Source organism: Oncorhynchus tshawytscha, linkage group LG33 (genome assembly GCF_018296145.1).
Source record: "Oncorhynchus tshawytscha isolate Ot180627B linkage group LG33, Otsh_v2.0, whole genome shotgun sequence".
Classification (NCBI taxonomy): Eukaryota; Metazoa; Chordata; class Actinopteri; order Salmoniformes; family Salmonidae; genus Oncorhynchus; species Oncorhynchus tshawytscha.
Window position 1 is genome coordinate 32,750,644 of NC_056461.1, and position 27,913 is coordinate 32,778,556.

Consider the following 27,913-nt stretch of genomic DNA (forward strand, 5'->3'; position numbering starts at 1 on the left):
GGCCATTCCAACTGGTTCATTCTGGCGCATGCCCTGTGTTTGATTTATGTGGCCTTGCAGTCGTGGGTGAACAGAGAGTGCAGTAGGAGACTAAGCACACACCCCTGATGTGTTCTTGCCCACCCTAACCGCCTGAGGGCGTCCTGCCAGGATGTCTAGGATCTAGTTGCAGAAGATGTTCAGTCCCAGGGTCCTGCGCTTGGGGGGGACTATGGCGTTGAATTCCTGAGCTGTATGTAGTCAATGAACAGCATTATTACATAGGTATTTTGTCCAGATGGGTGAGGGCAGTGTTGGTTGCAATAGAGATTACATCATCTGTGGATCTGTTAGGGCGGTATGCAAATTGGAGTGAACGGGTCCAGGGTGAGGGTGTTGATGTGAGCCATGACCAGCCTTTCATGGCTACAGATGTGAGTGCGTTCTTGGGCACAGGACTATGGTGGTCTGCTTGAAACAAGTTGTGTACTAAATCTGTTTATTTATGTTTTCTTTTCATTGTCACATACACTGGATAGGTGTAGTGAAATGTGTTGTTTTACAGGGTCAGCCATAGTAGTACAGCGCCCCCGAGGCAAATTAGGGTTAAATGCATTGCTCAAAGGCACATCGACAGATTGTTCACCTTGTCAGCTCAGGTATTCGAACCAACAACCTTTTGGTTACAGGCCCAACACTCTAACCTCTAGGCTAGTCTCCCTAGGCCTAGGCAGAAGGACTGGCTCCCACATTAACAACTTTACAGTTTGGGCCTCCCGAGTGGCGCAGTGGTCTAAGGCACTGCATCGCAGGTGCTAGCTGTTCCACTAGAGATCCTGGTTCGAGTCCACGCTCTTTCGTGACCGGGAGACCCATGGGGCGGCACACAATTGGCCCAGCGTTGTCTGGGTTAGGGGAGGGTTTGGCCGACAAGGATGTCCCTGTCCTATTTGCTCTAGCGACTCCTGTGGCGGCCGGGCACATGCACGCTGACACGGTTGCCAGGTATACCAGGTGTTTCCTCCAACACATTGGCTGGCTTCCGGTTTAAGCGGGCATTGTGTCAAGAATCAGTGGTTGGGTCAAGAAGCTTGGTTGGGTCGTGTTTCAGAGGACGCACGGCTCTTGACCTTCGCCTATCCCGAGTCTGTACAGGAATTGCAGCGATGAGACAAGACTGTCCAAGACTACCAATATACCACGAAATTGGGGAGAAAAAAGGGTAAAAAAATAAATAAAAAATAAATACATAATAAGACAAAAAAAATTGTACAAAATTATAAACTAAAAATAACAAACAAAATAATGTTACATAAAGTTTGAAATGTCTCAGACTAACCCTGTACAGGCCAGGGCTTGCACGTGTGCCATAAAGGTCAAGACCTCTTAGAGGGCATAATGTTCTTATTCTCAATATCATATGCATCTACTTTTCTCTCATTTTCAGAATCTGTTTAGGTAGGGCATCATATTCAAATAATATAAACAAATAAAGATAAATAAATAGCCTGAGCTAGGAGGATGTGTAAGTCTCCATGACAACGACCACACCACGTGATTTTAAAAAATGGAAAAAGGAGATAGGGCAGCCTTTTTCAGTGCTGCAGAGCAGCAAGTTATACTTCAGCGTTTTGAGGACCTAAAACATATTTTCAATCACAAAAATAATACAACTGCTGCTGGTAAAGCGAGACAGGCAGCATGGCAGAAAATTGCCGATTCAGTCAACGCGTAAGTAACGTGAGCTGCCATAGATTTTAAATACAGTACCCAGTGAGTGTAGCGTGATGAATTGGTTGATAGCTCTCTGGGTAAAGAAGTGGGCTGACTAACTAGCTTGTTACTCTAGCTACGTTCAGTAGTTCATTAGCTACAGTACAGTCTGACAAGGAACCATGAATGGCTTTGTAATTCCTGTCTGATAACAAATTTAGCTAACTAAGTTAGCTGTCTGACCAGCATCTTCGAACAGCTGGTATAGCTAGCTAGCTAACATTATTCTAAAGATAACGGTTACTGTTAAGGTTACATGCTTTCCCTCATCCATCTCATCTGTGGTTATCCATTGAAATTGCAAGATGTCAACCTATGGCTTGCGACAATATTGCAATTTCAAGTCAAACAGTCAGTGGAGATGAAAGTTAAACATAAACACAAAGTAAACAATCCAGTTTTTGGATAGGCTATTTGTTGTGTGTAGAGAAGATGTTGTAACTACTCATTGATTCAGATTAAACTATTTCACCTACCTGACAGGGTTAATCCATCTGGAGTAAAACGAAGTTGGCTGCAGGTCAAGGTGAAATACAAGAACATGGTACAAACAGGTGAGCTGCACAGTCCGTGCACTGCCCCATAGACTCCACTGTGACGTTTTGTCAAGATACTAATTTACAATGTAATCTCTGATTCCAGCCAAAAAAGCAGATAGGCGGAAGATCAAGGAAGGCCCACTGCAACCTGTCTTTTCTGCTGCAGAGGACCTGATGGCTGAAACCCATAAATTCTGTTCCACTATAGACACTATCACAAAGGAAACCTCTTCCACAGAACTCGAGTCAACACTCTCCTGCTCAAACTTTGTGAGAGGCAAGTCTAATCCATTGAGATCACCACTGCATCTTTTTAGATCTGGCATTGATCTCACCATTTTTTTTAACACAAGCATTATACATTTGCAGTGCTAGCAAACCACATGACATCAGAGGAGATCACTGCAGAATCTGGGTCCGAAGTGTCAATGAATAATGTGAGTTGTCAAAAGCTACAGATAACATTCAAGCAGTTGTTTCTCAGCCTACTGTACTTTTGTTAATTTGACTACTTTGTATGTTTCAGGTACCAGTCGTATACATTGACAATGCTGAAGATATCACGTCAGATTCGTCTATACATGAGGTAGGCCTAATATGGTTTATTCAGAAGAGATGTGTGGTTGGAAAATGTTCAAGTGGAATGTGTTAAATTAATGTATTTGATGCGTATATAGTTATTATATAAAGTATTCTGGAAGTGGCCTAATCAGTTATCGGACTTCATAGATAAAGATAATGGCCTAAACATTACACCTCCATAGGGTCCAGGCATAAACGAGACGTCACCTGAGGCCACACCATCCACTTCCAAAACATGGGACAGAGAGGTAAGATTACACCAAAAAAAAGTGTTTGCCATGTAAGGTCTAATATTTCTACATTATGAATACAATATACTGAGAAAATTATGGGTGTAATGGCAGCCATTAATACAAATTATGCATTTGATTAAATCTCAATGTTTTTAAGGGGGACAAAAAAAGAAAGCCCTCAAATGTCAAAGTGAAGGACTTGTATATGAAATACTTGCAACAGGAGATTGACTACAGGAGATTAAAGATGCAAAAGATGTCCTTGGAGATGAAATTACTTGAGAAACAATTAAATGTAAGTTCCACACCTTAATGTTTACAAGATGTCATGTCACACAAGCAGCATCATGTTAGTAGAATTGTAGAACAGTTAAATAAACAATCAACTTAGAACTTTTGCATAAACAAAGTCAAACTTGGTGGTAAAAGGCCCAGGATTGGGGAAAACTAACAGGAAGGCTGTTCAGAATGTAAATTAACCTAAAACCATCCACATCACTTCAACAACCAGTTGTCATATTTCTAATTTAACCAAATTTTGGATTTATTCATGAAATATCTATCAACCTTAGCTCATGTTTACATGTTTCTCTTTTCTTTGCAGTCGTGAACGGAAATGAATCATGCTTATGTACAGTTATTGCAATCTTTCAGTTTTACTTATTGAATAAATGTCCCCCCCCCCCCCCAAAAAAAAAGGTGTGTCAGATTCCTTCTTCCATTTACTGATCTCTGGAGGGCATATCTCTGGAGTGGTGCAGTGTCTATATGTAGTCAGTGGCCTTTTCTCATTTGGGCAGAAGTCTACCCTCCTCCCGTGACCCAGAAAGTGGTCGAGGAGCATGTTAATTTGTTAGTAGGCAAACGGAAGACTGTCCTCCCCTCCTCAATAGCCTCCTTTTGGCAAGGAAGCACAAGTGTAGCTTACCGGAGTCCTTTTCAGAAAAGTTTTGACATCTGCCACACCCCCTATGAATCACCAATTGTTTTCTAAAATCAGAAAAGCATGCAAACATTTAAAAACAATATGCTATCCTTTTATCTATAAAATAGCTTGTACAACTAGCTACATGTATTTTGGGATTCCACCCTGTAAATGTAATTTGCCTGATGATGCATGATTGGAGGAATCATTTCATATAAGCACATTTTCAAATCTCATTAGCTTTTAACTTTAAAAAAAATGGGGGCCAGAGAGAACAGAGGACATGGGATCCAGGAGTTGAGCAAATCCAATTGAGAAAAGGCCACTGTGGTTCAATCACTTAGGGGAGAAAATGTAATTGTGTGAAATTGTCATAACACTTGGCTGCATGACAAAAAGAGCTGAGCAGCAATGCTATCCCTGATTGCTGTACCATCTTGGTAATCACAGTGAACAGGCTCTGGGTTTTTCCGGGGCATCCAACTGAAACAGGGTGGAGCCTCCTTACGAATGATTGCAACGTTATGAAGGACCATGCATGCCACTATTATGTCACAAGCTCTCTGTGGCGATACTCTGAGACCCTTCAAACAACCAAATCGGGACCGTAACGTGGTGAATGTTGTCTTAATGCATGCCCTTGTCTCGTACAGTGCCTCGTTGAAGCAGCTCTCTGCGCCTGGTTTAGGATTCAGGTATGGCGTCATCAAGAATGGAAGACAGGGATACTCATTGTCAGCCACAAGCTGCCCATCAAAACAACCTGAGAAGTAAGGGAGGTAAGAGAGACATGCTGAAATCATAGAACTTGGAAGTTGTAACATTTGTCATTGCGTAATGTCACCTTGCTGAAACTGATGGTACAGCACACTCTTTTGGAGTATGTGGAAGTCATTCACAGATCCAGGCCACTTTGCCTCAATGTTTGTGATGAGACATTGCGAATCACAAACCATCTGGAAAAGATTTACAATGCAGTGAGTTTTCAAATTACATTCTCTAGGAATATATTTTTTAAATATGATTTCTTTATCACAGTTAAGCATTTACACCTTCCCCAGTATTACCTGCACATTTATGCTGTGAAATGATCTCTGATTAGTATAATCAGATACCTCTGGTCCTGAAGGCGCTTTGATGGATATGTGAGTGGAGTCCACCACACCAATTACATTAGGTAGTCCTGCAACGATCACAGGCGTTAAATTATTTAGATAGTACTAGTAAGTTAAACTGTAAGCTAACAAAAGCATTGGCCTACTATGATATACATAACCTGCTATTCTATAAAAGCCGTCTTTAACTTCTTGTTGAGAACAATGACCAGGGAACTTCACGAAATCCGGGAGAATTCTCGTCAGTGCGATGCATACTCTCCGTATGGCTCGACAAACTGTGGATACGCTCAAATTTTCAGCGTCACCGACTGCATGCATATATTCTCCACATGCGAAAAAATGTAAACCGATGCAGAGTGTTTGCATTACTGTAAGCGCACAGCTGCGGAGTGTATCGTTGCTCAATGAAGGTGTCAACAGATCCGCCAGGAATACTATACAATGAGACGAGAAGTGATACCTCTCGTTAATGTATTCTTCGGAAAAACTTAGAGGATTTTGTCTGTCTTTGAACAAACGCTTAGTTCGTATTGTTTTTCTCACAACTTGTGCCCCGATGTCAATTGGATCTCGTAAAAAAGGGCACGCCATCGTTCAAAGCAAAATTCGTGGATGGACAAAACGTTCATTTGTTTTCTCTGCTGACGGAATATCCGGAATGACATCTTCAAAATAAAAGCCCCCAAATTAATTAATTGTGAATTCAACAAAAACAATATATTAACTGTACTAATTGTGTCAACTATTAAAACAATCACAAATTTAATAATGGCAATAAATATATATATATATAGATATATTTTGTTCAGTTTGTTTTCCCATTCACTTCAGTACAAATACTCTCACCTGAGTCCAGAAATAGAGGAAGATTAGCTAGCTACATGTTATTTCACCCCCCCCAGTCCCTATGAGGGATGTATTTTGAGTATTTGTAAATACCAATGGCATGAATAGCTTACATGAAATTGAAATACTGTTTGTCTCTGAATATTTAGTGGTAGTGATTGCATAAAAGTTTAAATCCTCCCCTCTTTGCATGAGCAATATAAACTGTGGTGACTGAATGCATTCAATCTGCTTTGGCATGATCATCAATGGTTTTTGCTCCGCTGTTATTGAAAGGAAATTGCATACTTATGGTTATGATTAGTGGACAACACATACAGTGCCTTCAGAACATATTCATACCCCTTGACTTATTCCACATTTAGTTGTGTTACGGCCTGAATTAAAAATGTATTAAATATTCTTCACCACCCATCCATACACAATATCCCATTATGACAAAGTGCAAACATGTTTTTTGAAATGGTTGCAAATTTATTAAATTAAATACAGAAATATCTAATTTACATAAGTATTCACATCCCTAAATCAACACTTTGTAGAAGCACCTTTGGCTGAGATTACAGCTTTGAGTCATCTTGGGTATGTCTGTATCAGCTTTGCACATCTGGATTTGGGGATTTTCTCCCATTCTTCCTTGCAGATTTTCTCAAGTTCTGCTAAATTAGATGGGGAGTGGCAGTGAACAGCAATCTTCAAGTCTTTCCATAGATTTTTTATAGGATTCAAGTCTGGGCTTTGGCTGGGCCACTCAAGGACTTTCTCATTCTTGTTCTGAAGCCATTCCAGCATTTCTTTGGCTGTATGCTTGGGGTCATTGTCCTGTTGGAACGTAAATCTTTGCCCTCAGTCTGTCGTTTGCACTCTGAAGCAGGTTCACATCAAGGATTTGCCTGTATTTGTCTCCATTCATTGTTTTCTCTATCCTTACCAGTCTCCCAGTCCCTACCGCTGAAAAGCATCCCCATAGCATGATGCTGCCACCACCATGCTTCACAGTAGGGATGGTGTTAGACGGGTGATGTTGTGCCTGGTTTTCTCCAGACAGCGCTTTGCATTCAGGCCAAATATTTAAATGTTTGTCTCTTCAGACCACAGAATATCTTGCCTTATGCTCTTGAGTCTTTCACATCCTTTTTGCAAACTCCAGGTTTGTTGTCATGTGGCTTTTTCTCAAGAGTGGCTTCCGTCTGGCCACTCTCCCATAAAGCCCAGATTGGTGAAGTGCTGTAGAGACTATTGTCTTTCTGGCCGGTTCTCCCATCTCAGCCAAGGAGCTCTGTAGTTCTGTCAGTGGTCATTGGGTTCTTGGTCACCTCCCTGACCAAGGTCGTTCTTGCCTGGTTGCTCAGTTTGGTCGGACAGCTAGCACTAGGCAGAGTCTGGGTAGTTCCATATTTTTTTCAACTTCCCAATGATGGAGACCACTGTGCTCTTGGAACTTTCAACACTAGAAATATTTTTAAACACTTCCACAAATATATGCCTCATCACAATCTCGGAGATGTACAGTACCAGTCAACTTACTCATTCAAGGGTTTTTATTTATTTTTTTACTATGTTCTACATTGTAGAATAATAGTGAAGACATCAAAACAAGGAAATAACACATCATGTAGTAACCTAAAAAGTGTTAAACAAATCAAAATATATTTTGTTTTTGAAATTCTTCAAAGTAGTCACCCTTTTTATTGATGACAGCTTTTCACACTATTGGCATTCTCTCAACCAGTTTCATGGGGTAGTCACCTGGAATGCATTTCAATTAACAGGTGTGCCTTGTTGAAAGTTAATTTGTGGAATTTCTTTCCTTAATGCATTTGAGCCAATCAGTTGTGTTGTGACAAGGTAGGTAGGGGTGGTATACAGAAGATAGCCCTATTTGGTAAAAGACCAAGTCCATATTATGGCAAGAACAGCTCAAATAAGCAAAGAGAAACTACAGTCCATCATTACTTTAAGACATGAGGGTCAGTCAATCTGGAACATTTCAAGAACTCTGAAAGTTCTTACAAGTGCAGTTTCAAAAACCATCAAGCGCTATGATGAAACTGCCTCTTATGAGGACCACCACAGGAAAGGAAGACCCAGAGTTACCTCTGCTGCAGAGGATAAGTTCATTAGAGTTACTAGGCTCAGAAATTGCAGCCCAAATAAATGCTTCACAGAGTTCAAGTAACAGACACATCTCAACATCAACTGTTCAGAGGAGACTGCATGAATCAGGCCTTCATGGTCGAATTTCTGCAAAGAAACCACTACTAAAGGACACAAATAATAAGAAGAGAATTGCTTGGCCAAGAAACACGAGCAATGGACATTAGACTGGTGGAATTCTGTCCTTTGGTCTGATGATTCCAAATTTGCGATTTTTGGTTCCAACTGCCGTGTCTTTGTAAAACGCAGAGTATGTGAACGGATTATCTCCGCATGTGTGGTTACCACCATGAAGCATGGAGGAGGAGGTGTGATGGTGCTTTGCTGGTGACACTGTCTGTGATTTATTCAGAATTCAAGGCACACTTAACCAGCATGGCTACCACAGCAGTCTGCAGCGATACGCCATCCCATCTGGTTTGAGCTTAGTGGGACTATCATTTGTTTTTCAACAGGACAATGACCCAACACACCTCCAGGCTGTGTAAGGGCTATTTGACCAAGAAGGAGAGTGATGGAGTGCTGCATCAGATGACCTGGTCTCCACAATCACCTGACCTCAATCCAATTGAGATGATTTGGGATTATTTGGGGCGCAAAGTGAAGGAAAAGCAGCCAACAGTGCTCAGCATATGTGGGAACTCCTTCAAGACTGTTGGAAAAGCTTTCCAGGTGAAGCTGGTTGAGAGAACGACAAGCGTGTGCAAAGCTGTCATCAAGGCAACGGGTGGCTATATTGAAGAATCTCAAATATAAATTATTTATTTAACACTTTTTGTTTGGTTACTACATGATTCCATATGTGTTATGTCATAGTTTTAATGTCTTCACTATTATTCTACAAATGTAGAAAATAGTCCAAATAAACTCTTGAATGAGTAGGTGTGTCAACTTTTGACTGGTACTGTGCATACAGTTCCTTGGACTTCAAGGTATAGATTCTACTCTGACAACTATGGGACCTTCTATATAATAACAATTTGGGGGGTGCTTACATCTGTCCTGTTGCAGGCAAGTGTGTAATCTAAATGTTGTTTTCTGGGGTCACAGTATGGGTAGCCATTGTACAGTGCCCCTGGAGCAATTGGGGTTAAGTGCCTTGCTCAAGGGCACAGTGACAGATTATATATTTTTGACCTCGTCAGCTCCAGTATTTGAACCAACAACCTTTGGTTACCGGCCCACGTTCTAACCTTGCCTAACCGCACGACAGGTGTGTTTCTTTCTAAAAATCATGTCCAAACAATTGAATTGGACTCCAATCAAGTTGTAGTGACATCCCAAGGATGATCAAAGGAAATTGGAAGCACCTAAGCTCAATTTGGAGTGCCATAGCAAAGGGGTGTGAATACTTACATATTTCTGTATTTCATTTTTTTATTTTTTTAATCTAAAAACATGTTTTCACTGTCATAACGGGGTATTGTGTGTAGATGGGGGAGGGAAAAAATATTGAATCCATTTTGAATTCAGGCTGTAACAACAACTAAATGTGGTATAAGTCAAGGGGTATGAATATTTTCTGAAGGCACTACATGTGCGTCATAATTTGGGCCTTGTTGCTAAAGTGCATTTGTCAGAGCAGAACAGAGGTTGAGGATTAGGTTCATGTGTCAAATAAAGCCGCTGCTCCATGGAGAACCCAGCAGTGCATCAAGACTGTCGACCGAGGTATGCAGTTCCGTATGCAGTGTCCTAGAATTAGCTGACAGAATGACCGTGCGAATGCCTGACCATCCATGAGACCTCTAACTAATAAAGAGGGGGACACCACTACATAGTACACAACACTTGAGAGAAAGTAACATAATTGTTGTACAGTACTATTGATTCTGGGCCTGCAAATTATTATTTTTTAAATTCCAGATACTAAAAATGCTTTTTATTCTGCATGTAAAAACTATAGATAAATGTTTTACTTTACAGTGTTCATGCATAAAGATAATAGATATAATTAGAATATTGCATTTTCGGGTTCATGTTCACACTGCTTAAGTTCACATTCAACTAGCACCATCTTGTATAAAAGTTGCTTTGAAATGAATAAAAACTAAATACATTATCTTCAGTAAGAAAAATGGAATCTGTCCTTTAAAAATTGCTTTCATACAGGAATACTTTTAGGCAGAAAACTTGAAAAAAGGGCAAATACAGAAAGTTATGAAATCAGTTTAAGTTGTTTTACCCCTTGTGTAAGTAAAACATCCAAACCCTGGTAGTTGTCCAACATGCACAAAACAAAGAAATTAAGCATAAGTTTGGAGGGATATTGTTGCCGCATGTAGCCGACAAACCAGATCTTGAACCCTAACCAAAACATTATCCAGGCCTCTTTCATTGTAGCTAACATAATTATTTGTTTGAAGTCATCCCATCTAGTTGATGCAGGTGCTGAAATGACTGATTTTAATATTACAGCAAAATTATAACTTGGTTTAATTTACTACTGCATTGAGCCTGCTCTGACGCTGCTGTCCTGTAAAGAACACTTCACAGTTTGTTCTTCTTCAATGGTTGCGGTTGGTCCATTTCTGACCTGTCGCCACTGGTAGTGAAAGGGATTCTTTGGTTAACTCTTTTCCCAATAGTCTCCACCTGGAAAGGACAAAACAGTTACTTTGGAAACTGCTGGACTGTCTATTACTCAACTTTTTTCAAATATTAATGGGACTCACTAAGCATGCTGCTGTGAATGGATATTTGGCTTTTTGTCAGCACAGCCTTCCAAAAGAAAAGACAACCTTTTTTTGGTCTTAGGGTGTTTTCATAATCTCATCAGAGTCCTAGACATTGTTCACGTCTTACTGTAGGATGACTATTAGCCTCGCGCTTAGAGTGTTGGACCAGTTCGAAAAGGTGAAAAATCTGCCGATGTGCCCTTGACTAAGGCACTTATCCCTAATTTGCCATACTACTATGGCTGACCCTGTAAAACAACACATTTCACTGCACCTATCCTGTGTATGTTACAAAACATATACTTTTTACTGTGGCCGTGGTTACTCGCCTGGAAGCCAATATGCTGGAGTTGGTCGTGCAAGCTGTCCAAGATCCTTCTGCCGTCAAAGATGAAGGCAGGTTTCAGCATGGCTTTATGGATCCTCTCATAGTCCAGTTCCTGCAATACAAATATAGACTTCATGGTTTACATTGAGAGCTCCCTTTCATCAATGAAAAGTGCAACGGAATGTTATTATATAAGTGGCACCAAAATATCTGTGTGGCCAGAGTCATCTCCTTGCCATTTGATGAGTGAGTAGCTTAAAAATGTAAATACACACCGTGAACATATCCCACTCTGTGCAGATCACAATTGCATGGGCATTCTCACAAGCCTTGTATGGGTCTGTGACGATGGTGACTAGACGAGAAACTAGGATGAGCGAGAATAAACAAGGATTACTTCATGCATATAAATACAACTTTTTCACACAATTGAACAACAAACATTAATCCCATCTCATTAGAATGAGCGAAAAAAGTCTCCCACGTTATGGCAACTAACACCTAACACAGAACATAACACCCCTTGAAATATCATGTATTCAATAAAGGTATTCTTGTTAATCTTCTTTAGGATTTACTGTTATATTAATTTACAGAAAGAACACTGTGGCTACCTGTGGCAGTGTCATGTCTTTCTGAGGGTGTGGGCTTAGTCAGGTCCTGCATGATCTGCTCAGCTTTAACCTTTGGGTCATAGATGTGTAGACAGGCTCCCTCCTCCAGCAGGTAGCGACTGATGTAGATACTAGAGGATTCCCTAAAAACAAAATGCACACAAGGATATGAGTATATGAGCTTGGAGGGGGCAACAGGACAATACGCTCAGAGCTTTGGATGTAAGCAGAAATATTTTAAATGCCCCTCCATACCTTGTATCGCCAGTGTTTTTCTTGAAAGCGAATCCGAGCAAGGCTATCTTCTTGTCTGTCACTGTGTTGAAGAGGCAGTTGATTATCCGTGAGGAGAATCGTTTTCGCTGGTAGTCGTTTATCTCTATAACCTGGGAGACACAATGAGATGTTCAACATTTGTCATTGTGATACTGTATTTTACTGACCGTAAAACAAAAAAGTGTTACAGGAATGTCTTATCAAATGAGAAGCGAGTTCTGTATTGCAATACTTTGAGTTGTTGATAAAAGCACACCTGTTGCCAGTATCTTGCAACCTCGGGTAAGTTCAGCGCCTCGCATAGGTACACAAGATTGAGAACGTCTTTCTGGAAACAGCTGCCACCAAATCCTGTGAAACAAAAACACAGAATGTATCATGACTGAACTCATCCACTCACATCCCACTTTTCCATAACTGAAACACAATCACTCAGTCATCCAATGATCTCATCCAACCACAACTTAACTGTTACTACCCCACAACTCAACCACTCCCGCCTTGCTTCTCTCCCACTCACCTACGCTGGCCTTCAGGAAGCGGCTGCCTATTCTCTGGTCTGTCCCAATGGCATGTGCCACCTCCTCCACATCAGCACCGGTTACCTCACAGAGGGCACTGATAGAGTTGATGCTACTGATACGTTGGGCAAGAAAGGCATTGGCTGCCTATAATTTTTTTTGGGGAAAACCAAGGATAGAGAAGTGAGCCAATGAATAAAGGCAGGAAACATTGCAGGAGGTGTCTCAGAGGTCGACCGATTAATCGGAATGGCCGATTTCAAGTTTTCATAATCGGAAATCAGTATTTTTGGACACCGATTTGGCAGATTTTTTGTTTTTTACCTTGTCAGCTCCGGGATTCAATCTTGCAACCTAACAGCTAACTAGTCCAACGCTCTAACCACCTGCCTCTCATCCATGAGGAGCCTGCCTGTTACGCGAATGCAGTAAGAAGCCAAGGTAGGTTGCTAGCTAGCATTAAACTTATCATATAAATAACAATCAATCAAACATAATCACTAGTTAACTACACATGGTTGATGATATTACTAGTTTATCTAGCGTGTCCTGCGTTGCATATAAGCAGGGGGATGATTTAACAAAAGGGCATTTGCGAAAAATGCACAGTCGTTAGGTACTAACCATAAACACCAATGCCATTCTTAAAATCAATACACAGAAGTATATATTTTAAACCTGCATATTTAGCTAAAAGAAATCCAGGTTAACAGGCAATATTAACCAGTAGAAATTGTGTCACTTCTCTTGCGTTCATTGCACGCAGAGTCAGGGTATATGCAACAGTTTGAGTAGCCCGACTCGTTGCAAACTAATTTGCCAGAAGTTTACGTAATTATGACATAACATTGAAGGTTGTACAATGTAACAGGAATATTTAGACTTAGGGATGCCAGGAATATTTAGGCTTAGGGATGCCACCCGTTTAGATAAAATACGGAACGGTTCCGTATTTCACTGAAATAATAAACGTTTTGTTTTCTAAATTAGTTTCCGGATTCGACCATATTAATGACCAAAAGCTCGTATTTCTGTGTGTTATTATGTTATAATTAAGTCTATGATTTGATATTTGGTAGAGCAGTCTGACTGAGCGGTGGTAGGCAGCAGCAGGCTGGTAAGCATTCATTCAAACAGCACTTTCGTGCGTTTGCCAGCAGCTCTTCGCTGTGCTTCAAACTTTGAGCTGTTTATGACTTCAAGCCTATCAACTCCCGAGATTAGGCTGGTGTAACCGATGTGAAATGGCTAGCTAGTTAGCGGGGTGCGCGCTAATAGCGTTTCAAACGTCACTCGCTCTGAGACTTGGAGTGGTTGTTCCCCTTGCTCTGCAAGGGCCGTGGCTTTTGTGGAGAGATGGGTAACGCTGCTTCGAGGGTGGCTGTTGTCGATGTGTTCCTGGTTCGAGCCCAGGTAGGGGCGAGGAGAGTGACGGAAGCTATACTGTTACACTGGCAATACTAAAGTGCCTATAAGAACATCCAATAGTCAAAGGTATATGAAATAGAAATTGTATAGAGAAATAGTCCTTTAAATACTATATTAACTACAACCTAAAACCTCTTATCTTGGAATATTGAAGTCTCATGTTTAAAAGGAACAACCAGCTTTCATATGTTCTCATGTTTTGAGCAAGGAACTTAATCGTTAACTTTTTTACATGGCACATATTGCACTTTTACTTTCTTCTCCAACACGTTATTGCATTATTTTATCCAAAATTGAACATATTTCATTATTTATTTGAGGCTAAATTGATTTTTATTGATGTATTATATTAAGTTAAAATAAGTGTTCATTCAGTATTGTTGTAATTGTCATTATTACAAATAAAAAATAATTTTAAATCGGTATCAGCTTTTTTTGGTCCTCCAATAATCGGTATTGAAAAATCATAATCGGTCGACCTCTAGTCTCAGATCGTAATGCTGCGGACCTGAGATTTGTTATACAGTAATGTACAGGACATAGAAGGACATATAAATACCAGCTTGGAAAGCTCAGAGGACCAGGTATTGGTGGTGATGATCTTGTTCTTGGGGACCCAGTGTTCATAGATGCTCCGCAAGGCCTGAATAGCATGTTGGCCCTCAGGGGTCTCATCCCCCCCAATCAATACCCTGTCTGGATTCTTCAGATCAATGATGGCTGTTCCCTCAGCAAGAAACTCTGGGTTTGAGAGAACCTGCAGGAGAACAAGATCATACTTTTAAAGACCTGAAGACATGGCAGGTAGATGAAAGTAGACGTTTGATGTGCAGTCCATCCACCCATGCAAGCCTGTCCCCTGAAATCACCTGGAAGCTGAGGCTACTCTTGGTGTTGGCATTGAAGATGCGGCGGATGCTCTCAGCAGCACGTACAGGAACTGTGCTTTTCTCCACAACAATCTTACAGCCACTGGAGACATCGGCAATACGCCGGGCACATGCTTCTATATACTTCAGGTCTGCTGCTCGACCCTTACCAATCCCAAATGTCTTGGTAGGCGTATTAACCTGGCAAAGGAAAGGGGAAATGTTTCAGGTGGATTCAATCATGGATCTTTCACCATCACTGCATTTTGGGGCGGCAGGTAGCCTAGTGGTTTGAGCATTTGGCCAGTTAACTAAAGGTCACTAGGTCGAATCCCCGAGCAGACAAGGTGGAATATCTGTCTGTGTCCTTGAGCAAGGCACTTAACCCTAATTGCTGACCCTGGTCGTGACCCCCAGAGGTTGTCTTAGGGAGAGATATGAAAAAAAAAAACTTTTTTTTATTTAAAATAAATAAATATACACTTGTACATGTGTGAAGTAGGACAAATATAAACAACCACCAAATGATTACTATTACCTTCAAAGAAAGCAAAACTGAGACACATGTCTCAACAATACTTCCAATGAAAGCAATTGACATAAGAAAGAAAAAGAGTATTTACTGATATGAAGACCAGGTCTGCATTTTTTATGGCCTCATCAATGTCTGTGGAGAAGAAAAGGTTGACCCCACGGCATGAGTCCACCACTTCCTGGAGTCCAAGCTAGAAAGAGAGAGAGGTTGTTAGAGCACAAGTGTCAAAAGTATCATGAGAGATCAAAAGTCAAGTGGACAAAATGAATGACTTTACGTGGCAACACTAGAAGCTGGAAATATTGGAAAGACCGATACAAGTTAGGACAGATCTTTGAGAAACCTGGATATGAATGAGTAATATAGTTTTACTTAATTTCCTGCAGTTGAGACAAATTCTACTAAGTTGAGATCTATTCCGATAGTTTCTTTGAAATAATCTTGTCTCCCACCCACCTCAAAGATGGGAAGGCTATCAGAATTCCAGGCACGGATGCGGTCCTCGTTCACGTCAACCACGGTAACCGTCACTTCAGGGCACATCTGGGCGATGACGCTGCAGGTGGGACCGCCCACGTAGCCAGCCCCAATACAACAGATCCTCCTCACCTCCATCATTCTCCCTCTCGAGAAAGAAAATACAATCATGTAAGACGGGGGTCTACATACAGATTTTTTCAATGGATTGAGTGATAAAATAGCTATTTTTTCCAACATTTCCATTGAACAGAAACTAAGCAAATACAGATGGGCCTGTCATTTATTTTAACCCCTGGCACAACTGACATCCTTTACCAAGCAGGGTGTCAATTACATACAGTGCATTCGGACAGTATTCAGATCCATTGACTTTTTCCCCATTTTGTTAAATTACAGCCTTACTCTAAAATTGATACAATAATTTCCCCTCCTCAATCTACACACAATACCCCTTAATGACAAAGCAAAACCACTTAATTAAAAAAAAAAAAAAAAAAAAACGGAAATAACACATTTGCATAAGTATTCAGACCCTTTACTCAGTACTTTGTTGAAATGCTTTTGGCAGTGATTACAGCCTTGAGTCTTCTTTGGTATGGTGCTACAAGCTTGTAACGTTCAAGTCTGGGCACTGGCTGGGCCACTCTAGGACATTCAGAGACTTGTCACAAAGCCACTCCTACGTTGTCTTGGATGTGTGCTTAGGGTCATTGTCCTGTTGGAAGGTGATCCTTCGCCCCCAGTCTGAGGTCCTGAGCAGGTTTTCATCTGCCAAAGAGTTCAATCTTGGTTTCATCAGACCAGAGAATCTTGTTTCTCATGGTCTGAGAGTCCTTTAGGTGCCTTTTGGCAAACTCCAAATGGGCTGTCATGTGCCTTTTACTGAGGAGTGGCTTCCGTCTGGCCACTCTACCATAGAGGCCTGATTGGTGGAGTGCTGTAGAGATGGTTGTCCTTCTGGAAGGTTCTCCCATCTCCACAGAGGAACTCTGGAGCTCTGTCAGAGTGACCATCGGGTTCTTGGTCACCTACCTGACCAAGGCCCTTCTCCCCCGATTGCTCCGTTTGGCCAGGCGGCCAGCTCTAGGAAGAGTCTTGGTGGTTCCAAACTACTTCCATTTAAGAATGATGAGGCCATTTTTGGTGTACTCCATATCTGTGCCTCGACACAATCCTGTCTCTGAGCTCTACGGACAATTCCTTCGACCTCATGGCTTGGTTTTTGCTCTGACATGCACTGTCACCTTTATATAGACAGGTGCTTGCCTTTCCAAATCATGTCCAATCAATTGAATTTACCACAGGTGGACTTCAATCAAGTTGTAGAAACATCTTAAGGATGATCAATGGAAACAGGATGTACCTGAGCTCAATTTCGAGTCTCATGGCAAAAGGTCTGAATATGTAAATGAGGTATTTCTGTTATATATTTAATCAATTTGCAAAACTTGTGTGTAGATTTATTAGGAAAAACATTTATTTACTACATTTTAGAAAAAGTCAAGGGGTCTGAAGACTTTCCGAATGCTCTGTATATGCATTTTCTAATAACTTGCCGTAATAGTAAAGTTTAGTTTGTCATGGTGTACAACATTGGAATATAAGAGCTGAATTGCAGTGTACAGTCCATGCCTTAATAATTATATAAACAAAGTAATAAACTAAAGCCTCGAAAATATATATTTTTTAGACCAGCACATCAACCCATGGTTTCAGTCAAGCCTTTGAGTTTGTCCTTTCCCAAGGATGTCTGGTATCCAGCACGTCATTGAGAAGGGCTCCAGCCTCGAGGTCAAAACGTTGGCAGGGTTCTCACCGGGATTTTTTAACAAGGTGGTGCTGCCGAATATGGCTGGGGTGGAGGCCCGAGAGATTTGTGTTTTTGAACACCTGCCATATAAATAGCTGTTTTACTTAGTGGCACAGCCAGTCCAAAAGATGGCACAGTGCCTCTCATTTTTTGGTGAGAACCCTGGTTGGCTTTATGTGCTGTGCTATTTGAAAGTCAATACTGACTATCAAAACTACAATGATTTTCAAAGCATAATCTGAATGTTTCATGGCAATACCTTCAAGATTGAGTTGAATTCCCCAGTGGGTATCAATGGAATTTAAAGGAAAATTCTGTGTAGCAAATTAAGCCACCTCTATTTGACCAGTTTTCCCCTCACTCTACCTATGCTGCCACGCTGTCTCTAAATCACAGAGGGCTCTATGTGCAGTCAGATGGACCTTCCTGGGACTACTGTCAGTCAACACACGACCGTGCGCACACATAATTGGCCCCTAGCCCTCCACCGCACTAGATACAAATTATACATTATTCCCAACTTTTACCGTGTACAGGATCTCAAAACTTTTCCAAAAAGTCAGTTAAGAACAAATTCTTATTTACAATGTAGGTCTACCCCTAAAGACACTGGGCCAATTGTGCGCCGGCCTACGGGACTCCCAATCACAGACGGGTGTGATACAACCTGGAATTGAACCAGGGTCTGTAGTGACGCCTCCAGCACTGAGATGCAGTGCATTAGACTGCTGCACCACTCGGGAGACCAATCATCACAGTAACCAGACCAAAGTCAAGAATCTTTCGAGGGATGATTAGGAACAGATCTGGATATTGAACGACCAAAAGAAACCATGGAAAATGATTCAGTGAACAAAACTGCATTTCACAATCAGAACCCCTTTTGTGGCCGGTGAGGAACCAAGCACACAACTAAATCTACAAAGAATGGTTAATTGGTCACAAAAACCTATATTTCGCTATGGTTATTTGTATCCGGACTTGAACCCCACTGAAAGCCTGTAGTATGAATTGAAAAGGGCAGTCCATATGCGCAGGCGAAGGATATCAAGGATCTGGAAAGATTCTGAATGGTCTAAGATTTCTCCCTATGTGTTCTCCAATCTCATAAAACCTTTCAGAAAAAAGCTCCGCGTGGTTGTCCTCATAAGTGGAGGGTGCTGAAGTATCGATTACAGGAGAGACTCTTAACTTGTTATACAATTGCTCCGAGAAAGATTTTGTTTAAGTATAAAATAAAATTGAGCATACAATATAGCTACTGTAGCTCAGTATTTGTATTTATTTTATACAGTCTTATTTCAACATCTTTATCAAGGGATCCAATTCCGGAACCAACTAGAGTCTGTAACGTATAAACCTGTGGGTTTAAAACTTCCCACACGGTAATTTAGTTTAAAACTTGGCCACACGTTTCAGGTGGGGGCCAACACTTCGATGTTATTTGCTAGCTAGCTACCTAACGGTATCTCGGTAATTTGCCCCTGTACACCAGCCACCTATAATTTATCCATACCTGTTATTTACATGAATGTATCCCCATCTAGTCGATCATCAATGTGTTTAGCTAGCTAACGTTACAAAGCCAACTTGGATAGCTTATTTTGGTGGGGCTAACTAGCTAGCCCACTAAACACTTACCAGTGTTTAATGATGGGTGCGCTGTTCAACCGAATACAATTTCACAGACTATCAACCACATTAAAGTGATTCCGTTTTATTTTCTTCCAGGGGTATGATTGCTGGTCTGTGGTGATGATGATCAGAAGTGGTGTGGACGCATGCTCCAGTGAAAAGAGTTTGGTATGCTGAGTGCCACCGTGAGACTTCTATCTAAATCTCAAACAGGGCGGCGGGGTTTCACATTCCTTTAGCGTCACATCCCCACTGATGCTTACCAGAAATGTGTTAATTTAAGAAGACGCAACCATTCAGTCTATGGCACAAAGTTACAGAAGTTCATATTATACAATTTATTACCGGGTAATTACATTGTTATGCCAGTGTGTGGCTGAAAAATCGTGTTCGAAGAGGTTTAGGATTTAGTTATTTGAGATCCAATTCATGTAGGCTAAGTATTGATTGCCTATCACTAGTTAGTACATGGGTGTGACAGAAACATTTGCAAATGTATTGAAAACACATTTCACATATTGAGTATTATTTATAAACCTTGGAGACAAAACATGAAGCTGAGCAAAAGACAACTATAGCAGAAGGAAATTGATGAGATTGATATGGGAGGTGGGAGTGTACTATATTATATTAGTCCAATGATAATACAATTCCATCACACTGACGGATGAATGGAGAACAGCATAGAAAAGCAGTGGAATTTGTAACAGTGTCACCAAAGCAATCCACTCATCGTAATGATTTAATCGTAAACCGCGAGGCACAACCCAGCTTAATTTGAGACCAGACATGCACAGACCACAGCAGTGTCCTTTCCCGTTGTTATTATAGAGCGAGTAACTCAGCTGGGTGGAGAGAAAAACAGTACGTCTCATATCCTGTTATTCTATATTTTTCTTTCTGCATTGTTGGGAGGGGCTCGTAAGTACGCATTTGCAAATAAAAGCCATGGGAATTGTCTCACAGCCCAATCGTAGTCCCTCATTCCATACACATTACGGTAGTAGTATGCTAAGAAACCGTGGTGCTGTTCAATAAGGATATTCTAAAACACTCATTGTTGACGTGTTACGGTGCTGGGTGATTTCACTAGTCCGCCCCCCCTCAGCATCATGACTGCTGTCTTTGTGCTGTGTTCCTAAGGAAACACGGCCAGGGTCCACCCACTCGTCAGATTAAGTCATACCCAGCTCCCCCAAATCGTTACTAACCCAGGAAAAGTTAGGAGTCATTACACACCAAAGCACTCTACTCATTCACTTCCCTCTCTCTATCCACCCTCAGGGCAAATGTAATTACCTTAGCCTACTTTTAGGTGCCCCCTTGTCCTAAGTAGAGAGCAATGCTGGAACTAGTACACAATTGTCATACTTGAGTAAAAGTAAAGATACCTTAATAGAAAATGACTCAAGTAAAAGTCACCCAGTAAAATACTACTGGTGTAAAAGTCAAAGTTTTTGGTTTTAAATATATTTAAGTATCAAAAGTATTTAGAACTGCTCAAATATACCATACTTAATAAATGTATAAATCATTACAAATTCCTTATATTAAGCAAACCACATGGCATAATTTTCTTATTTTAATTTACATCTAGCCAGAAGCACACTCCAACAGACATAATTTACAAATGAAGCATGTGTGTTTAGTGAGTCCACCAGCTCAGAGGCTGTAGGAATGACCAGGGATGTTCTCTTGATAGGTGTGCGAATTGGACCAATTTCTGTCCTGCTAATCATTCAAAATGTAACGAGTACTTTTGGGTGTCAGGGAAAATATATGGAGTACATTATTTTCTTTAGGAATGTAGTGAAGTAAAAGTAGCCAAAAATATCAAAGTACAGATACCCCCAAAAACAACTTAAGTAGTACTTTCAAGTATAAAAAAAAATATATATATAACTAGGTAAGTAAGTTAAGAACAAATTCTTATTTACAATGTTAGTCTACACCGGCCATACCCGGACGATGCTGGGCCAATTGTGCGCCGCCCTATGGGACTCCCAATCACAGCCAGTTGTGATACAGCCTGGATTTGAACCAGGGTGTCTGTAATGATGCATCAAGCCCTGAGATGGAGTACCTTAGACCGCTGCGCCACAAATTTTTACTTAAGTACTTTACACCACTGGTAGAGTATCCACTTGGCACCCCATTCTTGAGAAACATCTGTTCTAGTTAACATTGGTCAAACTTCCCTAAAAAAAAAAGAACAGTGTAGATTAGACAAAACTGAAAATTTGATTTACGATGCCACCTTAACAAATTCTGGGCCATGTGATACAAACCAAGATGGTGAGACGCTCTATTGAGGGAGCCTTATGGGACCGTGAAAATGCTGTTGTCCTGTAGATCCGAGTTTGTGTCCTCTAAGAACTGGTTGTCAGTTTGTCTATTTGCACAGACAAAGCTCTTGGAATGTGTCTTCTATTCTGGCACTGCTCTCTTTAGTACTATTGCGGTCTCCAACAGCCAACAGAACACCACACTTCTGCCATCACTTTACCTGGTCCCTAAATTGTAAATAATATTTTGTACAAGATGCCAATGAGTCATACTTTAAAACAATACATCAATCGAATGTAAAAAAAATTTAAAAAAACATTTTATTTCCATGTCATGCTGTACATTATACATGATGTCATGCTACAATACCGGCAATAAGGCAAAGATACTACAGCAAACCAGGCCGAGGGGTTTCCTCTTGCAAGACGAATCTGAACAGTGACCTCTGACCCCATAACCAGCCCCAGACTCTTCCTTGATCCTGAGTTCCCATAGCTCAGCTCTCCAATGGCAGAATCCAACCAGATCTATGGGACTACATTTCTAAGGGCTCTACATTTAATAAACATTTTTTATTTTAACCTGGGATTGCACCAGACTTTTGAAGAGTCATGTTTCAGGAGAAAACCACACTGCAAGCAGTGGATGAAACAGGCTGTTCTCATCTCCAAGGCTATGCCCCAAGCATACACCGTCTAAAGCTTCCACTCTGCCAAGATGCCTCTTTCAACAGTGCCGGCTGAGAAGAGTTTATTGGTGCAATGGCCAGGAGTTGTTTGACCAATAGCACACAACACCTCTGGCAACATATGATGGGCATGACTTCCACAAGTATCTTTTAATCACTGTCGCTGTCACTGTCTCCTTCATCCTCTTCTTTCTCTTCCTGTTTTGCCTCAGTCTCTTCCATCAGTCCAGAAAAGAAGTCATCCCCACCCCCATAGGCTTTCTTGCTGAGGGACTTGAGGTTTCCATCTTTCTTCTTCCTCTTCCGGTAGTCACTGACTGTCATGTCGCGGAGACTTGAAATGTCCCAGAACTTGATCATCTGGTCGTGGGCACAGCTCGCCAGGAAACGTGAGTCGCGAGAGCGGGCAATTTGCTCAATAGGCTCCCCAACATGCTGCCCTATGCAGCCCAGTACCCGATTGGGCAGGAGGTTTATGGCACTGTCAAGAGGGAGAGATAGATTCTAATTAGTCTAAGTAAAAACTTCAGTACTTTATCACTGAAAACTAAAAATGGTCCCAAGGGAAAATCAAGCCATGTCATAAGTATGTTTGGCATACTCTTGCCCTCTATAGGAGATTTGAAGAACAACGCCTTGCAAAAGAATCTCCCTCAAATCTGTGCTTTGCATGTTATCATCTAATGCAGATGACAACTTAACATATTACTTCTAAATAATTAAAGTCTCCAAAACCATTAAACTCTTTAGATCCTATATAAAATCCAACTGAACACTTGTATAACACACCGTATAACTCCATCCATGGAGGCAGCACACAGTATACTGTCTGTAATGGGAACAATGCAGTCCACGGATTCTGCCTTCACAGCGAAGCGGTCACTGGTGGCTCCAAAGCCGTTCCAGTTGAAGATGTACATAGTCCCTTCACTGGAGCCACACACCACCTTCTTCCCCCGCTGTGTGACGAGGCAGGGAACAGTGGACAACTTAAGTTATTGACTCTGAACTTCTTTTTAGATAATGCAAGGATTTCAAGTGTCTCAGCCAGTAGACTAGCCAGTCCTGAACCTTCAGATAAAGAGGATGAGACACTCACTTTCATAATGGCCACCGAGGTAAGGTCCCCACTCTGGAACTCTGACAGGAGCTCAAATCGCCGCCTCTTGATGTTGAAGACCCCCATCGTCCCATCACCACTGTGACATAAAACATAATTCATGTCAGTTGACAAGTCATATCTGTACATGCTAGTCTCAATGAATAGAGCCACTGAAAACACTTATTCAATTATCCATACCCATCCCATGTCTGAACTGAACTCTTACCTGGAGGTGAGAAGCATTCTCTTGGCCTGGTCAATAGCAATGCCGCTGATATAGTCATCATGATGCTTCAGGTCCATGAACGATGTGCCCTTCCTCATGTCCCAAACCTTCAGTGTCCCCCCATCATCCCCGGTGGCGAGCACATTCTCATCCACCAGCAGCAGTGCATTGATTGGGACACTGGTCAAATATGGGTAAAGGTGAGGAAACCAGACATTGCAAACTCTGCTTCGGACAGTCTCAGAGTTAAGCAATTGGACAACAGAACATTGAACAAGTGATGGTGTAGAAAAAGAAACAAAAAGCCCTAAACTAGTGACATCAATGGACTAAAGAGACTTTACCTGTGGGCTTTGGCGATGCGTGTGACAAGTTTTCCCCCTTCCACATCCATGAGATGGACTGACTTGTCTTTTGAAACGCTGAACAGTTCTACATACACAGAAAAGGAACTACTGGTTGATGTTTAACCATTTAAAACATAACAGACAGAAGGGCCCAGCAAGTTGTGTTGACCAACATGATGATAAAAATGTATCACAAGCAAAATAAATTCAAGGCAACCAAACCCTACCAGTGATCACACTTACTCTGTCCATCATGAGAGAATGCAACTTCCCTGCAGGACTTGAGGTGATGTCCAGACGACCATAGCTCCTTGCTCTCCCCCTCTGTGCATGAGTAGGAGTATCTGGGGATGTAAAACAATGACGTTCACGTCCACAATGGCACTTACATTTATGTAAATGTTCATAAGCATCACAAGTGGTTATATTTCTTACACGTAAATATCACCGTCAATATCCCCGGCAGCAAAAATATCTTGTTTTGGATGGAAGGCCAATGTGTTGACAATTGCGTCGAGTTTGATGTCCTCTGGCGTTTCACGAATCCTTGGCTCTCTTGGTTCCTCTGCCGGTTCGTCTTCCTAGGAGAATTTGATAAAGAAAAGACTACTATAATAGGCTGTCATTAAATGTGATGATACCGAAGCACATTAGGCGCGGATAAGCCTTATAACCTAGTTGCATGCATGATTGTTAATTACCTCAGAACCTTGATCTTTTTTCAAATCATCTTTTGTGTCCTCTACCGACTCGTCCTATAGAATGGGACAGAAAAAGACTGTCAGATTGGCTTAATAAAATAGTTTAAATGTGGTGATGTACACATTCGGACTAGAGCTGAAGCATGTATGAATGGTTAGCTAACTTAGCTACCCCGGTATCTTCTGTTTTCAAATCATCAGAACCAGCCATTATCGAAATAGCCCCGACTCCCTGAATAATGTAGGCAAAAATAACACCATTGATAAGTCACAATCACGTTTAGCCATTGACAAAAACTTGTTTAAAGCGGGCTAACACCAGAATTGTCGTATGGTAAAGATACTCGTGGTCTCACCAAGGAAGCCGCCATTATGCATTCTGTAGACGTCAACCAAGCCAAAGATGCATTCAAACATGCAAATTTTGCAACGTTATTAACGTTGCGAAATTTACCAAAACGTTGCGAAATTAACCAGGCATACCCTCGGGTGGACCAAAAGCGGACAAACGCAAACAGAATGATTTTTTTCCCCCATAAAAAATACATCATAAAAATCTCTGAAAATGGAAACACATCTCCCTCACTAGCTTTAAACACCAGCTGTCAGAGCAGCTCACAGATTACTGTACCTGTACATAGCCCATCTATAATTTAGCCCAAACAACTACCACTCCCCCTACTGTATTTATTTATTTATTTTGCTCCTTTGCACCCCATTATTTCTATCTCTACTTTGCACATTATTCCACTGCAAATCTACTATTCCAGTGTTTTACTTGCTATATTGTATTTACTTCGCCACCATGGCCTTTTTTTGCCTTTACCTCCCTTATATCACCTCATTTGCTCACATTGTATATAGACTTATTTTTCTACTGTATGACTGTATGTTTGTTTTACTCCATGTGTAACTCTGTTGTTGTATGTGTTGAACTGCTTTGCTTTATCATGGCCAGGTCACAAATGTAAATGAGAACTTGTTCTCAACTTGCCTACCTGGTTAAATAAAGGTGAAATAAAAATATAAAAAAACATTCAGATAAATAAATGTGTCTAGCTAGTTACACTGAAATAAAACATTAACATTTTTTCGAATGACTCCAACACAGACTGTAAAAAGCTCCAACGACTGCCACACGAGGTCTCCCTCTGCCAAATCCTACACAATTTTATAAATGGTGGATTACATTTCGTTGCTGAGGTTAATATCACATCCCTTTGCTCCTATGAAGCCTACTGCTTAACAGATCATGGGTCCATAGATCAAGGTTTTTAGTGGCCCTAAAGCTAAATTTGATCTTTGGCCCCAACACATAGTGACATCAACCATTGATCTCGAAAGGTTGCTGGATCGAAACCCCGAGCTGACAAGGTAAAAATATGTTGTTCTGCCCCCGAGCAAGGCAGATAACCCACTGTTCCCCGGGCGCCGATGACATGGTTGATTACGGTAGCCCCCCGCACCTCTCTGATTCAAAGGGGTTAGGTATCCCCTTTTCCCTTTCCCTTTATTTCTTGCAGACACCCATTTGGGTCACGGCGCCATGTGACTGACTGTGGTTCTAACCAGGATCTCCTGTGCGCCACAAGTCTGCTGAGCTAAAGGCAAGGCATCATCTCAGGGAGCTAACACAAGTCTTCAGGTCTCAGATGGACGAGGTTAATCACCAGAGCGTTATTCACCGAACAACCTCTGTTAATGACTGTATAGTGGGTGCACATTTGTGTTTTTGCCCTAGCAGTACACAGCTCTCCATAGGAACAGGATTAAGAAACACTTCTGTAGCAAATGGTGGTGGGAGAGTGTATATTGCATTAACGAGAATTGGAATTGATTTATTGATCAATTGATTGATTAATGTTGATCACATCTCTGAAAAACAGCTGCCATTAGAAAACATGTGGATATTATTATTATTTTATTATTATGTTTTACGTTTGTATTCTGTTTAGGCTATCTTCATTTGGAAGTATGATATAGCCTACACCTGATAGGCTACCCACATACCCCCAATACTTTAAGGATGACAGCTTCTCCATCCTAGAGGGGGAGAGCAACAATTTCCTGGCCCAGGGACACATACTAGTCTGTGGTGACCTAAATCTCAGAACTGGACAAGAACCTGATACCCTCAGCACACAGGGGGTACCTGGGGGGGACAGCATTCCCTCTCCCATATGCCCCCATAGACACAACTACGACAACATAACCAACAAAAACGGGTCACAACTCGTGCAGCTCTGTTGGACGCTGGGTATGTACATACAGTGGCTTGCAAAAGTATTTACCCCCCTTTGTTGCCTCACAACCGTTTGTATCATTTGATTTACACATGCCTACCACTTTGAAGATGCAAAATATGTTTTATTGTGAAGCAAACAAGAAATAAGACACAAAAAAACAGAACTTGTGTGTGCATAACTATTCATCACCCCCAAAGTAAATACTTTGTAGAGCCACCTTTTGCAGCAATTACAGCTGCAAGTCTCTTGGGGTATGTCTCTATAAGCTTGGCACAACTAGCCACTGGAACTTTTGCCCATTCTTCAAAGCAAAACTGCTCCAGCTCCTTCAAGTTGGAATGCTTCTGCTAGCGTACAGCAATCTGTAAAAAGTCATACCACAGCTTCTCAATTGGATTGAGGTCTGGGCTTTGACTAGGCCATTCCAAGACATTTAAATATTTCTCCTTAAACCACTCGAGTGTTGCTTTAGCAGTATGCTTAGGGTCATTGTCCTGCTGGAAGGTGAACCTCCATCCCAGTCTCAAATCTCTGGAAGAAAAACAGGTTTTCCTCAAGAATTTCCCTGTATTTAGCACCATCCATCATTCCTTCAATTCTGACCAGTTTCCTAGTCCCTGCCAATGAATAACATCCCCACAGCATGATGCTGTCACCACCATGCTTCACTGTGGGGATGGTGTTCTTGGCAGTTTTGTTGTGGTGCCATATTCTTTCCATTTTTTTATCATGAATTTAATGGTGCTCCGTGGGATGTTTAAAGTTCAATATTTTTTTATAACCCAACCCTGAGCTGTACTTCTCCGCAACTTTGTCCCTGACCTGTTTGGAGAGCTCCTTGGTCTTCATGGTGCCCCTTGCTTAGTGGTGTTGCAGACTGAGGCCTTTCAGAACAGGTGTATATATATATATATATATATATATATACACACACACACAGATCATGTGACAATTAGATTGCACACAGGTGGACTTTAATTGACTTCTGAAG

At 41.3% G+C, this 27,913-nt stretch overlaps 4 protein-coding genes across 6 annotated transcripts; 1 reads left to right on the top strand and 3 right to left on the bottom strand.

Annotated features, from left to right (window-relative positions):
• Positions 1 to 1,443: 1,443 nt before the first annotated feature.
• Positions 1,444 to 3,799, top strand: LOC112231194. Of its 2 annotated transcripts, none has more exons than XM_024397813.2 (8): positions 1,444 to 1,710; positions 2,236 to 2,306; positions 2,395 to 2,568; positions 2,661 to 2,728; positions 2,818 to 2,877; positions 3,056 to 3,121; positions 3,330 to 3,401; positions 3,711 to 3,799. In XM_024397813.2, the coding sequence occupies exons 1-8, from the start codon at positions 1,547 to 1,549 to the stop codon at positions 3,714 to 3,716; spliced, it is 681 nt and encodes a 226-aa protein (XP_024253581.1). In that variant the 5' UTR covers positions 1,444 to 1,546; the 3' UTR covers positions 3,717 to 3,799. The 2 variants fall into 2 exon arrangements, with proteins under 2 accessions (XP_024253581.1, XP_024253579.1); XM_024397811.2 differs by having other exon boundaries at positions 1,446 to 1,710; positions 3,264 to 3,401.
• LOC112231193 (putative nuclease HARBI1) lies at positions 3,401 to 5,799 on the bottom strand. Its single transcript, XM_024397810.2, has 4 exons — positions 5,308 to 5,799; positions 5,099 to 5,214; positions 4,876 to 4,987; positions 3,401 to 4,794 (listed from the first exon to the last, which is right to left on the bottom strand). Exons 1-4 carry the CDS (start codon positions 5,738 to 5,740, stop codon positions 4,403 to 4,405), a joined length of 1,053 nt encoding a protein of 350 aa, XP_024253578.1. The 5' UTR covers positions 5,741 to 5,799; the 3' UTR covers positions 3,401 to 4,402.
• A 4,220-nt stretch (positions 5,800 to 10,019) lies between these two features.
• LOC112231195 (UDP-glucose 6-dehydrogenase) lies at positions 10,020 to 19,560 on the bottom strand. The gene is made up of 12 exons (XM_024397814.2): positions 19,333 to 19,560; positions 15,858 to 16,026; positions 15,490 to 15,591; positions 14,867 to 15,067; positions 14,557 to 14,754; positions 12,569 to 12,716; positions 12,305 to 12,399; positions 12,028 to 12,158; positions 11,773 to 11,915; positions 11,434 to 11,525; positions 11,160 to 11,270; positions 10,020 to 10,747 (listed from the first exon to the last, which is right to left on the bottom strand). The coding sequence occupies exons 2-12, from the start codon at positions 16,017 to 16,019 to the stop codon at positions 10,643 to 10,645; spliced, it is 1,488 nt and encodes a 495-aa protein (XP_024253582.1). The 5' UTR covers positions 16,020 to 16,026; positions 19,333 to 19,560; the 3' UTR covers positions 10,020 to 10,642.
• Positions 19,561 to 21,913: 2,353 nt separating this feature from the next.
• On the bottom strand, positions 21,914 to 25,255 carry wdr55 (WD repeat domain 55). 2 transcript variants are annotated; one of them, XM_024397815.2, is made up of 10 exons: positions 25,033 to 25,255; positions 24,849 to 24,908; positions 24,677 to 24,730; positions 24,411 to 24,556; positions 24,219 to 24,319; positions 23,973 to 24,060; positions 23,629 to 23,808; positions 23,400 to 23,499; positions 23,090 to 23,259; positions 21,914 to 22,781 (listed from the first exon to the last, which is right to left on the bottom strand). In XM_024397815.2, the coding sequence occupies exons 1-10, from the start codon at positions 25,225 to 25,227 to the stop codon at positions 22,451 to 22,453; spliced, it is 1,425 nt and encodes a 474-aa protein (XP_024253583.1). In that variant the 5' UTR covers positions 25,228 to 25,255; the 3' UTR covers positions 21,914 to 22,450. The 2 variants fall into 2 exon arrangements, with proteins under 2 accessions (XP_024253583.1, XP_024253584.1); XM_024397816.2 differs by having other exon boundaries at positions 24,849 to 25,253.
• Between the last annotated feature and the right edge of the window lie 2,658 nt (positions 25,256 to 27,913).